The sequence below is a fragment of the Lethenteron reissneri genome, chromosome 42 (genome assembly GCF_015708825.2).
Source record: "Lethenteron reissneri isolate LAM-NWPU_2019-01 chromosome 42, ASM1570882v1, whole genome shotgun sequence".
NCBI classification, from domain to species: Eukaryota; Metazoa; Chordata; class Hyperoartia; order Petromyzontiformes; family Petromyzontidae; genus Lethenteron; species Lethenteron reissneri.
The window spans coordinates 4,586,030-4,601,371 of record NC_083820.1 but is presented as its reverse complement, the minus strand read 5'-3'; the positions used below and the strand labels follow the sequence as shown (position 1 = coordinate 4,601,371).

The window sequence follows — 15,342 nt, the reverse complement described above, 5'->3', positions numbered from 1 at the left end:
GCACACTCTGCTAGCCCTCCGCTAGCCCTGCAGCGACTCTGCTGCCTGTGCAACCTCGCACCCTCTGCTAGCCCTCCGCTAGCCCTGCAGCGACTCTGCTGCCTGTGCAACCTCGCGCCCTCTGCTAGCCCTCCGCTAGCCCTGCAGCGACTCTGCTGTCTGTGCAACCTCGCACCCTCCGCTAGCCCTCCGCTAGCCCTGCAGCGACTCTGCTGTCTGTGCAACCTCGCACCCTCTGCTAGCCCTCCGCTAGCCCTGCTGCTACTCTGCTGCCTGTGCAACCTCGCACCCTCTGCTAGGCCTCCGCTAGCCCTGCAGCGACTCTGCTGTCTGTGCAACCTCGCACCCTCTGCTAGCCCTCCGCTAGCCCTGCAGCGACTCTGCTGTCTGTGCAACCTCGCACCCTCTGCTAGGCCTCCGCTAGCCCTGCAGCTACTCTGCTGCCTGTGCAACCTCGCACCCTCTGCTAGCCCTCCGCTAGCCCTGCAGCGACTCTGCTGTCTGTGCAACCTCGCACCCTCTGCTAGGCCTCCGCTAGCCCTGCAGCTACTCTGCTGCCTGTGCAACCTCGCACCCTCTGCTAGGCCTCCGCTAGCCCTGCAGCGACTCTGCTGCCTGTGCAACCTCGCACCCTCTGCTAGCCCTCCGCTAGCCCTGCAGCGACTCTGCTGTCTGTGCAACCTCGCACCCTCTGCTAGGCCTCCGCTAGCCCTGCAGCTACTCTGCTGCCTGTGCAACCTCGCGCCCTCTGCTAGCCCTCCGCTAGCCCCGTGCAACCTCGCACGCCCTGTGCGCCCCGCGCACTCCGCTCTCTCCGCACCCCGCTGGCTGGCGCTGTCTGGCGAGCCCTATCAGCCTCGCGGCTGAGGGCACGGCGGCCACCCAACGTGGTCTCCCTCTTCACTCCCTCGACTGCTCCGGATGTCTTCCGGTTTCCTTCCTATAACCTCTCTCCCACGTGACCCTGACTCCTCCCTCTCCCACGTGACCCTGACTCCTCCCTCTCGGATCGTCACATCCGGCCTGCCCATTTACGCTCGCATTACACATCCATTCGTTCGTCTATCCGTCCGGTCGTTCATCTAGCCGTACAGTCGTTCGTCTAGCCGTACAGTCGTTCGTCTAGCCGTACAGTCGTTTGTCTAGCCGTACAGTCGTTCGTCTAGCCGTACAGTCGTGGTGGTCAGTCGGACGCCTAGATGGCGAATCGTGAACGTTATAGGAGTGAGCGTTGGGCATGAGTACCAGGGTGATGGAAGAGTTATAGAGACCCGGGGGTGGGGGGGTATTAAAGCACAATAACGACTGTGCACATACACACACAAGAAATGGAGAGTGACTCAGCGTCCTTTACATTAACAATTGCAAAGATCGGGGAGGGAATGATAATTTCGGACTCAAGAATGCAACCCTATTTTCGAATAAGGTCTATTATTTTCCTGTACATATTTTTGGTGGCTGTGATATGCTTTTGTCGAGATAAAATGTCTGTTTCTTGCTACGGTAGGAAAGTTAATGTATTTTGTTCATCAGTGCACACCTAAATGCATTGTTTGGTCACAGCGATTGAACATAATTTTTTGTCCGCTAAATGTTGCCTGCCTCCTAGCGCAGACCGTTGTGTCTGGGTGCCTTTGCTCACAGACAACGTGAGGAAAAGCGCCTTTTAATATTGTGGACTAGAGCAGGACAGGCAGTGCTTGTCCGGGTGGCTGTAGTTCATATCCCAGATCATTGTCGGCGAGTTGCATGTTACTCGTGCGCACAAACGCACGCGCGGAGAAGCACTGCGTTTCTTCATGGGATGTAGCTGCTCACCCCGAGGTCTCATTACTCTGATAGTGCATTGTCTTTGTACTGTGTACGCCTTTTTGGCGTCCTCTGGTCTAACACGTTTTGAGACTAGGCTCCAAAGAAAGCTGTCTCTGGTGTGGACCAATCAGTTTCAAGGAGAATACTGTACATATATTATCAGAGTACGTTTTTTTGTTTGCATTCTGACCACAAGTATTGTGGTTAATGCAGACATGATTCCTTGTAAAAGGTTTCAGTTTGGCGTTTTAACAACTTAACACCTGTTTTGTTGCCAGATAAGAGGGGAAAACCTATACACTTGCGTTTCTCTCTGTGCCCACGCAGCGACAGGACTGTGCCAACAGCCTGCAGCTCAAGAAAATAGGTTACAGCAGCAGCAGCAGTCGTGTGAATGCCAATAAAGGTGATATTCTATCAGCTTACATGTAGACTTGCCTAAATAATCTATTTCGCTTATTGGATGACCTGCATCTGCCTGAAAGGTGCCGTGGTTCGACTTCTGCTGGACTCTCCAAGCTTACGCAATTCTAACCCATGACGGCATTTCGACGGAAACGATCCTATTGGAGTCGATACAATTAATATCACTTTGAAGTCATCAAAGGTTGTCCTGTAGAACGATTGGGCTGAAACCACGGCCGATTTCCAAGTTTAATCACGGGCAGATGAACTCCAGATTCAAACCCAGGTCCTCAGGGTTGCTGGATCAGTGTTTTGACCTCGGAGTCACCTAGCTTCCTCGAGATGCGATAATAGCCCATACTTCTCTGGCAGAATTGTTTTCTTCTTGGCAGAGTCATTTCATGGATTATATCTCTGTTCGTGTAATTTTTAGGATTGAATGATTGGCCAAAATGCTTTGCTACCTGATTTCTTTTCATGAACTCGACCTCGTGCCTGAAAGTCATATGATAAACCATAGAATGGTTTGTTGTTCTTCCCCAGCAACTCCGATTAGCATGGTTGGCTACGTACGGTGCAAAAGAAGTAAAAAAAATACACGCATAAATAAAATAAACCAACGTGTTAAGCATTGATTTATCTAAGGAGCACAGAGAAAAACGTGTCTCCTATTCTTCAGTGTTCGGTAAAAACAAGCCTTTGTAAATAATAAAATATTAGCACAATGTATACATTTAAAACTTGGAATATTCTAAATTCATGAATATATACACTCGTCAAAATATTGATACATTGACGCAAAGAAATCGTACATTTACACGAATTTTACCTAGTTTAGCTGATTGTAAAGCTCACAGAGCATAAGCTCATGAATATTTGTTTCATATTGACAACATATTTGAGTGTATAATGACAAAATGAAGGACGTTCTGTAGAGGTCAGCTCCGTGTAGAATTATGTTTACAAAACAATTCACTCTTTCTCACGCGATCTGTTCTAGAAGGTTCTACGCACAAAATATGCAATGTTGTAAACGACCGAGTTATTACGAAATATAATCTATAAAGCACAAAAAAAAACCCACCGTGTGTTTTTTTTATCTGTCGCGTACAACTGGACGTTAGCCTAATTTATGTTGTATATCTTTGAAACGGAAATCTATTTGGAGGCTGTTTATAATTGTAATTACTTCCATAGGCTGTTTAGAATATGATTTCAATTACTGTTGCAAGCAGAGGAAGAACAGCATATTATAATTATTTACATAATGCCAAAATGTCAGCGCGATTAATGCACTCCCATAAATCAAACAGAGAATGCAAAGAATTGGAGTCAACTGTATTATGCTCTGGTGTTGCACACGATGCTTAATGACGTTTCGCATTAGATTTATGTAGGTACCTTGAAGTTTTCAGTGTGTTTTTATTACCGTATTTAATACGGATATATTGTTACCTTGATACTTCCAAAATGGTCCCGAGTTCCTACTTGATATGATGTACACACGGTTGCATTAAATATTCACAATAGAAAGTGTGTGTGTGTGTACGTCTAGGGAAATGTATGGCAGTGGTTAGCAATAGGGGTGTAATGGTGCATTAAGAAGTAGCCGATTTTAAAATATAAGCAGCAACAGATTCAATATATCTTTGAGAGAAAAGTGATCAAATTGATGTTACCACTCTATCGAATGCGAAAGCTACCGTTATAACGGAACATGCCTGAAACGTTCAAAAGCAAATAGAGAAGAAATGTTCTGAAACCACAAAACACAGTATGAGGAACAGAAGGAGATGTGAAAAGATTAGATGATGTTGGAAAAAAGACTGCAATGCAAGGAACTTTGTGAAACTGTTCTGGAAAAATAATGAGAAAAGATAGAGAACACGACAACGTAAAACATGATTGAAGACATCATAGCGACAACGGAGAGTCCGTGGAGGATCTTTAAAATGGTGTGAGAGCGATCTTGAATTTGGATTTGAAGCTTTCGTGACTGCAGGAATCCATACTCTTTGGTTCTTTCGGTAAAGTCACGTAGGTAGAAAATAATAGATCACGACGTTTCGATCGCAACACAAGCAATCGTCATCAGGCGAGACAATCGCAGCAGGGAAACTGCTGAAACAGGCCCTGATCTATTATTTTCTACCTACGTGACTTTATCGAAAGAACCAAAGAGTAGCGATCTTGAAGTTGATTTGGGACTGGATTGGGAGCCATCGCAGTAATCGGAGTATTGGGGCGAAGAGGTCATTTTGTGTTAGATTGTGGATGATACAGCAATAAACAAATATTAAAATAAAGCAACATTTAGCCCATCGGCATGAGATAATGCACATTTACCAAAAACGCACACACGGAAGCAAAACTCATTCAAGAGCGATATTAATTATGCTAATACAACTAATTTAACGTGGCTGGTAAATCGATAACCGTTCGTCACAGGTTAGTGGAGAAGGCAAATATTCCAGCCCGTTGGAATACGCAGCATTCGACTGACGCTGCTGTTTTTTTTATGGTCCGTTATACGTTCAGTTACGTCTGCACCACGTGACAATGCAATGCGTTTCCCTAACAAACAAGTGCACACACACTTAACATTCGCTTTTCAGGAGAAACAAACCAATCTAGGGTACTGATGCATGAATTGGCTTAACACCACGGTTTGAGTGCTTAATCCAAAGTAATTGGAAATTCCTGTAATTAATTGGATTGCAATCAGTTTAAAGTTTGGACAGAATTTCATTTATTTTCATTCTTTCAAGTAAAAATATATTGCAACGCTATTTTAATGGGTGTAGTGAAAAGAGCGCTTCAAATATATTGCTTGTGAATTGTGTGTCCACCTTTGGTTCGTTTGTTGGCATCAAGTTTCTCTTCACAAATGTGTGTGACCCTAAACAGCTTTTTGTATACGTTTAGTTATTTTCGGTAAAGTTACGTAGGTAAACTAATTAAATAAATTAAAATGAAAACAACAAAATTAAATCACGACGTTTCGGAAGCAACACAAGCCTCCGTCTTCAGGTGGAACCGCCACAGAAAAGTTACTGTGGTGAATAAAGAGAGCTGTTTTAGAGAATTATATATTTAGAGAATCGGTTTAGAGAATCGGTTCTCTAAACACCTGAAGACGGAGGCTTGTGTTGCTTCCGAAACGTCGTGATTTCATTTAGTTATTTTTCATTTTAATTTATTTTATTTTTTTACCTACGTGACTTTACCGAAAAAAACCCAAAAGTATGGATCCTTGCAGTCACGAAAACTTCAAGTCTAGATTTTTGTATGTTTAGTTTGTTGTCACCCCCCTCCCACCCCCCGAATTTCCGATTAGCTACGTACTGTGTGAAAGAAGTTAAATATACAGTACACGCATGAAGTTGACCAATGCGAGAGATAGCGATGCGTGGAACGATTTGTATTTATCCAGCGTCTACATGCAACCGCATCTCACAATGCCGTATGAAAACAGAGTTGAGACAACGGAATACGGAGTGATAAGCAAAGGCGTAGCAGGAAGGTGTCCATGTTGGCGCTTGAATAGGGTACAGGGATTGCAGATCATTCCGGCGGAGCACTTTGACTGAAACTGAGCAAAGCTTGCACAAATTACACACCTTCCAAAATGAATTCGGTGCCTGTCACAAATAGTGCTCGGAAATTGGTTACGTACAAGCACCATGAAGGAATAGGATCGTGTAAACGTAACTGTTCGTGTTCAAAAAAGTAGTTATGTCGGCTAGAGAAAAAAATCTCAAAATTATTAATTGCGGCATTACCCTGTGTCCACGTTATCTTTGCATGAAAACCAAATGCCATTAAATTAAAGTCAAACGTTAAAGCCGTGATTGTGCAGTGTGCTGTCATGCCTTGAATTGGAAACAAAAATTGACAACTAATTTCTTTAGAACTGCTTTTGTGTTTAGTTTGTTTTCGTTCCCCCCCCTGCCCACTTCCGATTAGCAAGGTTGGCTACGTACGGGTTTGAAAGAAGATCAACATGCATACATACAACGTGTTATAGGAATTGTAAATGTTGTGGGTTTACTCTCCAACACACCAGTGGGCTGTACTAGTAACGAATTGGCATGTTTCGTTTACGTGACAAACCTCACTAATTGGCTGTGTCGGGTGGTGGCGGGTTTAACGACACATTTATATTTACGCTCTCTAACCCAAAAACCTCTGTTATTGATAATATTGATAGTGAAAGTCTACTTGTTAAACTGTTATAGGGTAGTATGAGAGAGTGTTAACAACGTGGATGTTTGGATTGATAGTGAAACATGTTGGCTGTAAAATAGCACGGTTGCCTAATCATGATGAGCCTGATGCCCGCATTAAAATACTTAAAGTGTGGTCGGTTTAACAAAGGGGGTAATAACATTTCATCATTTTATACACATAAGTTTATTGTGTTTTGTTCTTGTTTGTGTGTAGTTGTAAATAATCATTAAAGATTTATATATTTTTTTCTCAGAAGTCACTTTGAAAAGGAACACACATTAATGCATCATGCCCTACATCCGCAAACAAATGAGCTCCTAAAGTTACCCACAACAAAAAATATCTTTGATGTTAATGGCAAATCAAGTTCAGATGTTTGTTTTGTGGATGAATCATACTTTCAAGCTATTGAGATTACCGAAGACTATGAAAATGATACTTAGGTGGTCGTTTTAAAACCCGGATTTCCACAGCAGCTATTAGATTAGACATGGAATGTTTGTTCATAATGATAATAAGATATGGGCGACGCATAATCAAATTAAAGTAGAGCTTCTTTTCCAACGTATGCGGAATTCTGGAATTACCCGGAATTATTAACGGAACAGTTTTTTAGCCAGATTCATCGTCTGGGAAGGGTGCCACCCCAATCCGCAAACAAAATATCCTGCAGCCAATTTAAGGCTAAGTCACCCCGAGAGAGGATTCAGAACACCACATTGCTGCTGATGTTCGCCATGGCTGGAAATTGAACCGAAGTCACCGGGTTCATGCCGCAGTTCGTGAATTACTGAACCACCACCCTAACACTAACCCACACATGCTGAAATAGCAAAGGCAGTGGATCTTCTTGGTTTTTTCGGTAAAGTCACGTAGAAGGGAAGTAATAAAATAATAAAAATAAAACACAATAAAATAATTCTCACGACGTTTCGGCTACAACGCAAGCAGCCGTCTTCATGTGAAGAATGAGACACTGCCAAGCTAGGAGCTTATATATAAGCTTGGCAGTGTCTCATTCTTCACCTGAAGACGGCTGCTTGCGTTGTAGCCGAAACGTCGTGAGAATTATTTTATTATGTTTTATTGTTTTATTTTTATTATTTTATTACTTCCCTTCTACGTGACTTTACCGAAATAAACCAAGAAGATGAATCCCTGCAGTCACGAAAGCTTTAAATCGAAAGGCAGTGGATTTAATAAGGGCTATAATTTGTATTATTATGTATGTTGAGCTTCTTTCACACCATACATAGCCAACATAACTTAAGATAATAAGGAAATATCAAAGATAGTTATAAAGGCTGCGAAGACTGTATGTCCAAGTTAACATAAATGCTCAGGTCACTAACCAAAGTGCACCTCCAATTAGCCCGGTTGGCTACGTACGGTGGAAAAGTAGTCCAACATACATGCATACACATACGTACATTCCGTCATCAGTCTCATCCATCGGCTATAATCAAGTCTCGTGATATTTTCTGCCAAAGCTAATTTCATTTTCTTATCATTAATAAGGTCTCTGATTTGTGTTTCTCTTCCTGTCTCTCAGTGTCATTTCAAGCAGATCGTGCTTAGCACATGTTTTCTAATCGGCGCCTATTTTTAGAACATATATGTAAGCATATTCATGCGGTACACAGTATATTTGGCAAACAAAAAATCCAGAACAATAATGTATGCTCCCATCCCTTGACAAGCCTGACCGCCCCATAGACAGCCGCATGCTCCAGCTGTTGTTTAATCAGGCCCTGGTGGAATGGGCTTGTTACGAGTGTGGGCCAGCCTCGGGATCATCACAGTGAGCAATGGGGGGATTTGTGCCACTGAGAATTCCCATCAGAGCTGATCCCGTGTGTTTGTGCCATGGTGAGCATAGCACATTCACTCGCAATGACTGAAAGGTCACGTATTTTTTTCCAAATGTTTATTTTTTTCTACTGTCACAGTATCTGATGTTTTAAAAAAATGTATTATCTATTTTCTGAATTATGCCATTTTACAAAAATATGAAGATCTTCCTTTTCAGTGACGGTAATAAAAAAAATGTCATTTTCATTGTTGTAACATGACCTGCAATTTATTGCATATGTGCGCCGAAGCAGCAACATTGTAATACGATACACTCTCTGCGGACTGATAGGCCCTGGAACCTGGTGCAAGATTTAAAGTCAAGGTCAAGAGATCATCACATCCAATGTCATTAACGGCACTACACATTGGCCCACTCTCGCCTTGTGCTAGAGCCTGCACTGTCAGCAGCTAGAATCCAAGGTTCGCCGTTACAGGGTCCCACCCCTGTGTCAGCTGACCTCTGGGTGCCAGTCCATTGCACGAGTATTTGACAAATATTAATTTCCACATGATAAGCTACTTCGTTGAGCCTTCATTTGTGGCCAGGTCGCTTCTGAAAAAGCTAATAGCTCAGTCGGCTTTACCTGGTAATAAAGAATAGGTACTGTTTTTGTCATTTGCTTACCTTTCTTATGCTTTTCACGCCTATCGAGTTTCTGTAATGTTTGTTTTTGTAATTTTCTGACCCGCCCCTACCGGACATCGGTGAAAAAGAGCTTCATAGCTCATCGGATTCCTCCAGTATAAATACAGATTCTGATTCTGATTAGACTTGTACCTCGCCATCACAACCGCCTCTTTCAATTATGTTTACGATTGTCTTCTGCCGCATCGTTTCGAGTCCTCAGCACTATGAACAATCAACATCAGCAATGATCTAAACGCCGCTGGACGAGCTGTCACCGTCTCTCGCGGTCTCGCTCTGTGACCCGTACGCAACAGTAATGAACCTACATTTAATTGATTTTTTTTCATGAAAAATGCTTGCATGGTCTAGCCACTGAGAAAGTGCCTACGTGGTCTTTTCTACCCCCCTCCCCTTCTGCTGAGAGCCCAATGTGCCCCAGCATATTGCGTTTATTCTCTGCGTTGTCGCAACCGCAGGCTTGGATGGCGACGACTTCTTGGCACTGGGGCTTGAAGGCAGCAGGGTGGTTTATCGCTACAATCTCGGCTCGGGGACTGCGTCCCTGTTCAGCGATCCCGTGGACACCCGCCTGCACATGCACACAGTCCACCTGGGCAGGACACTCACCCGCGGGTGGCTGCAGGTAACGCACCGTACAAGTTGCCCTTTGTTGCCACGCAGTGTCCCCTTTATTCATCGAAATCAGAATATTTGTTTTACGCTGGACGAATCCGATGAGCGATGATGCTCTGTTTCACACGTGTCCAGTGGTGGAGTCCCTTTAACATTCAAAGTCTGTCTCCTTTTGTTTTTGTGCAAATGACGGCTGGCAAAAATAACGGCTTCCTCTTGTGAACTTCACGAAATGTTTGGCTGTCGAAACGTTGTCTTTATAAAAGAGCGTACATTGTTCGTTTTGTTGTTCCATGATTAGTAGACGTACAGATTGTGGTACATGCACCAAACACATGTTGAGTTCGTGAATTTCTGCGTAGATGCTGAAAATGGGTTTAAAATTGTAGGTAACAAGTCACTCAAAGTGTGCACGAACTCAAAATCAGAAGGCAGAAAACACAAGCTGCCTTCCCAAGCAGCTGACGCAAACACACCACAATGCACTTGTGTTGACTGCAAGTGCTGAGGGTGCTACCATACGGGAGCGATGGTGAGGTGTAGTGGCATGAACAACTTTATCTGTAATGACCTCTTGAGTTTGGGAATTTCCTTTCATATATCCACACTCACGAGTATTATGAAGTATGGTAAAGCAAACTGCACGACCGAGACAGAATTGGGAGGCTTTCATCAAGCAGTGTATTGTCAATGTGCTTACATTATTAAAAATGTAAAGCTGATATTTCGTTTACTCTTTGGTTCTTTCGGTAAAATCACGTATAAAGATAAAATAATAAATTAAATAATAGCATACGACGTTTCGATTGCAACACAAGCAATCATCATCAGGTATAATGAAATAGCGACACAAAATCTAACCAGAAAACCACAGACAGACATATAAGCAGACAGATATCACCAAGATACATAGAGAGATATATTTCGTTTGTTTATCTCAGTAATTAAAACATTAAACTGTGTTACCAGGTGAAGCCAACTGAGCTATTAGATCTTTTTCAGAAGTGACCTGGTCACACATATCTAAATCGAAGTGGCTGATATCACCGTTAAGTGAGAATTTATAGTAGCAGTCAAATCATCTCAATGCTTGTTCATATTTGTGGAGGGAAAAACCGAAGCAACGTGGAGAAAAATCCACGCGAACTCCAAATATGCAACAGACATCGTCAGGGTCAGGGGTCGAACCCACAACCTCCTGCTTACCAAGCGAGGAAGATACTATCTAATAGCCACTGCAGTGCTCTGCGATGTCGAATTCATATTGCCGGAGAGCTTGCTCCAGGATAAAGAAGCATTACATCCAAAATTACTTATTGAATGCCTGTGTGAACATGTGGAAGGGTGCTAAATCGTTGCGAGCAGATGGTCTGGTGTTGCAAGCTCATGCTATTTTGGTTGTAGTACATTTTGTGGGTTTGTAAGCATTTCATTGCACGCTCTATATAAAATGCACATGCTTGTGTGACCGCGCGCTATTGCCGACAAGTGCGAAGCATGTTTCTGAGGAACAATGAACGAAAAAAAAACCCTACAATTTATGAGAATACATATGGGGGCGTATGTGTCGGAGGCGTTAGAATACCCGAGTCACAATGTAAACATTTCAAGTTCATATCTCTCGTGAGAGTTGATGGGTTCCGAGTCCTTTGTGGGATGTAAACAGGAGTTGTCCAACGGAGTGACTAGCCCCTGTCATAGGAACGTTGAATGTTTCACCTCTGGCTGAGACCATGCATGGATACCAGCACTGCCCTATGGCAATTTAACTCGGAGAAAATAGTAACGTTTTTTTTAAAGAAAGCCACATTGTATTTCATGACTCTTGTTGAGTATAGTTGGCCGGGTTGTTCAGGGGTAAAAGTATTGAGTTAATGAGTTAATGATGACGTCACCCTGCTGCTGCTCTATATAAGAACGGGAGACACAGTAGAGCCTCACCATTCTGGCGAATTGCCTGATGATGCTGAATGCAATTACCAGCGAAACGTCGTACTCAAATTGTAAATGTTGTGGTTTCGCACTTCAACACACCGGTGGGCTAAAGCAGTGAACTAATTTGTCTTTTGTCAACGTAACACTTTTTTACTGATTGGCCGTGTCGGGTGGTGGAGGGTTACGACACATTTATAAATAACGCGATCTAAACCCAAAAACGTTGATTATGAATAATATTGGTCGCGAAAGCCTACGTGTTAAACCAGTATTGAACCAGCATTGCTGATTTCCTGAGTTCAATCCCAGGCAGCATCCTGTGATTTAACGGGTTCCAGGTGTCGTGAGTTGATGGATATCAGCTAAGGCACTCATGAATGTACACACGCAGGCACAAAACTGTGACATACATTTTTTTAAAATTGGTTTGGTTACATTCCAGCTTTGAAAATCAAAAATGTTTTTGACTTCCAAGAACTAAAGATTTAACTGTAGCAGAACATCTGTGACAGTACATCCCCTAATGTGCGGATACAAATTTTCACTTAAAGGTATTTAAAAAGCAGTTCCATTATATCTGTTTTCTCAGGTTGTCATTTAACAAAGATTGATCCACTTTTCTGCAAGAGTTCCGAATTAATGTTTGATCTTATGACATGATGCTGATTACATTGTTGGAATATAATTTTGGAAGAGATAAACTGCAAATACATTTAAAGGTTTCTTTCGGAGAGGTAGTGCTTTGGGACATTTGGCTAATTCCCTGCATATGTGTGACTCGAGAAACCCCATACATGAATGGGGAGAACTCTCACAATCTCAAGCCTTCTTGTTGTAAGGACCACTTGCTATTTGACACATAGGCTTTCGCGAACAATATTATTTATAAAAAAAAATAGCCCGATGATGCTGGATGTAAATACGAGTGGAACGTCGTACTCAAATTGTAAATGTTGTGGATTTACTGTCCAACACAACGGTAGCCTGAAGTAGTAACTAATAGGCATGTTTTGTTCACGTGACAAACCTTATTAATTGGCTGTGTCGAGTGGTCGCTGGTTAATGACACATTTAAACTTGCATGATCTAACCGAAAAAGCCTACTTGCTGTACTGCCTCCTAAAGGCACCTCCTTTTTCAGATTGGTGGTCGTCTTAGATCATTTGATGGCTCCATCTGTGCATGATCCATCAACCCTACTTGTATACATTCCTACACCCAGGAGTAATTGAATTGGTCAAATAATTTGCATTCATGTAATATGATTGACAAAGGCAATATAATTATTGTTTTAATGGTGACTGACAAGAATGACATTAATGAACTCTAAATAAGTTTTTTTTTTTTATTTTGCACGATAATGACATTTAACGTTGATATTTGAAGCAGGTGCACTATTTTAAACAAATCTACTGCAGCAATGGCGTAGTGAAATTGTATGATAATGGAGTAATTGCGACCATTAAAATATATGAGGCATGTGACAAATGTATTCACGTGGCCTCATGAATCTGCATACAGGCCCAGGTTGACGTCGAGTCTGAGTATATATTTTGACACTTGGTATCCCAATTTAAATAATGATGTCAATTCAGTTAACGCATAAACTGAATCGAGTCCCTACATTATTCTCGTGAATTTCGAAGGTTGACATCCCTTCTGGAAGCCATTTCCCAGCCAATGTTTTAATTTATAACCTCAGTGGTTTGGTTATTAATTATTGCTGCGTTGATAAAATAAATAATTTAATAGCGTGTTTCCTGCGCTGAGAACTCTGATTACCCTGTGAGGCCAGGCTAAAGGTAAGCTGAGGTCAATCACAATTTAAAAAATTGGTTAATTACTTTTTCCAATATTTGCATGTCAGTCTGACCTGTGTGTAGTACGTTGCTCATTTTTAATTAATTGTACACATTGCACACGGACACGGCCTCATATTTTCATGGGTTATGTTTACATTGTACCCTATCCTACCATAGGATATATTGTAAATTCACAATGTATACACACGCACAGAGAATACACTCTATAATGTGTGAACTGCTTATAACCAGCTGGGTGGCGCTATGGTAAGAGCACTCAACTTACGATCGCAAGGTCGTGAGTTTAAATCTCAGTAGGTAGGTGACTCGGCCCAACATTCATTCATGAGAACCAGACCGTGGGATGTCGACCTTAGGCGTACCCTGTCGCTAACTGGCCTTTACGCTGGAGGATTGTGGAATCTCCGCTGCTGGCTCAGGACCGCCAATGTTTGCAAGCCGTCTTTTTACAAAAACACGCAACGCTTGCGTTCGTCGCAACGCAGTGTGTACGTATGTGTGTTGAACTATGGAGGAGGCTTGTAAAGGACGTTGCTCCTGGGCAGTTGGAGGCAGTCACCCTCCAGCAACAACGGAGGGCAGAGGAGCGACGCTCACAACAACGAGCGGAACGCCGGGCGGCAAGTTGGCAGCTGGGTCCATCTGCCAGTCATCTCAGTCAGCCAACCCATGGCACCTGCTGGGTATGTCCCATAACCCCGTGTCGGTGAGCCTTCGACACTTCACGTGGCCTAAAGGTGCACCTGGCCTGGCACAGGCGCGCCGTTGTGACGCCACCGTCCACTTAGCGGCGAACGGCGGGCGTTCGCATTTGTTACGTCTGTTGAACTTCATTTTTCGCAACGCGCGCAGCCAACCGCGCTACTCGGAGTTGCGTGTTGCTGAGGTTCAAAAGTTGTCGCCGTCATAATGCAATTTCGAAAGACCGCAGATCGGTCAGAGCACGTGCGCTCTGACGAGATGGTCACAATGCAATCCCCCCGGAACCCCCCCTTCTCCCCCCGCCGCCTGCCGACCCCTCTCCAGGTGGACGGGCAGCGGAACGTCTCCGGAGCCTCTCCCGGACAATTATCCGGCCTCAACGTCTTCAGCCAACTGTACGTCGGTGGACTGAACGAATTCACGCCCGCGCTCCTGCCAGATGGGGCTCGCTTCCTGCACAGTTTTCAGGGTAACGTCTTGGATGAGAACGCTCTGTTTAATGAAGTGAGAATGTCATATTTTTTAAAAAATAAATACGAGTTCATAATAGAGTTTTTTTTGGGTGAGATCGCGTAAATAAATGTGTCGTTAAAACCCGCCACCACCCGACACAGCCAACTAGTAAGGGTTGTCACGTAAACAGAACATGCCAATTTGTCACTAGTACAGCACACCGGTGTGTTGGAGAGCCAAGCCACAACATTTACAATCTGAGTACGACGTTTCGCCAGTAATTATAACTAGCTTCAGGTGACAGCCAAATTTGTGGAGAAGTCCACCTGTTTCGTTCCTTATATAGAGGCGTAGATGTGGTGACCACACTTCTGCGCCCTTGCTGCGTAGAAGCGAATAATCAAGTAATACATTATTTAAATGCATACCAATAAAGGGCAGCATACTTCAATAGGAATTACCGTTGGTACGGCTATTTTAATACACACAAAAGACAGGAAGGACAATATCAAAGGGCTTGCATAATGCACATGCATAATGTACGTTGACTCAGTAATCCCCCCCCCCCCCACTTTGCGCAAGAGCTCAGAAGCGTTGGCACCACATCTACGCCTACTCCACAAATCTGGCTGTTGCCTGATGAAGCTAGCTAAACTTGAGTGTTGTGCATTGTTCGGTTAGTTCAAGCTTACGACTTACCCTGCCTGAAATACACCACAATACCGCTTCACTGTAATGCCGCTTGAATGTACACACTTCGCAAATGACTAAATCTAAAGTCCTGTTACTCAGCATTGAAGCTTCATACTTGGTTATACAGCTTGAGACACATCCTACATAGCGTACGGATCGTCAAGTTAAGAGTTA

The 15,342-nt window shown here is 43.3% G+C and overlaps 1 protein-coding gene across 1 annotated transcript in view; it reads left to right on the top strand.

Moving 5' to 3' along the window:
• The window catches only part of EYS (eyes shut homolog), a 283,886-nt gene that overhangs the window by 254,732 nt on the left and 13,812 nt on the right, over nt 1-15,342 (top strand). Inside the window, 2 exon segments of the mRNA XM_061569020.1 lie at nt 9,406-9,572; nt 14,347-14,491. Of these exon segments, the coding sequence (XP_061425004.1) occupies nt 9,406-9,572; nt 14,347-14,491 (312 nt within the window).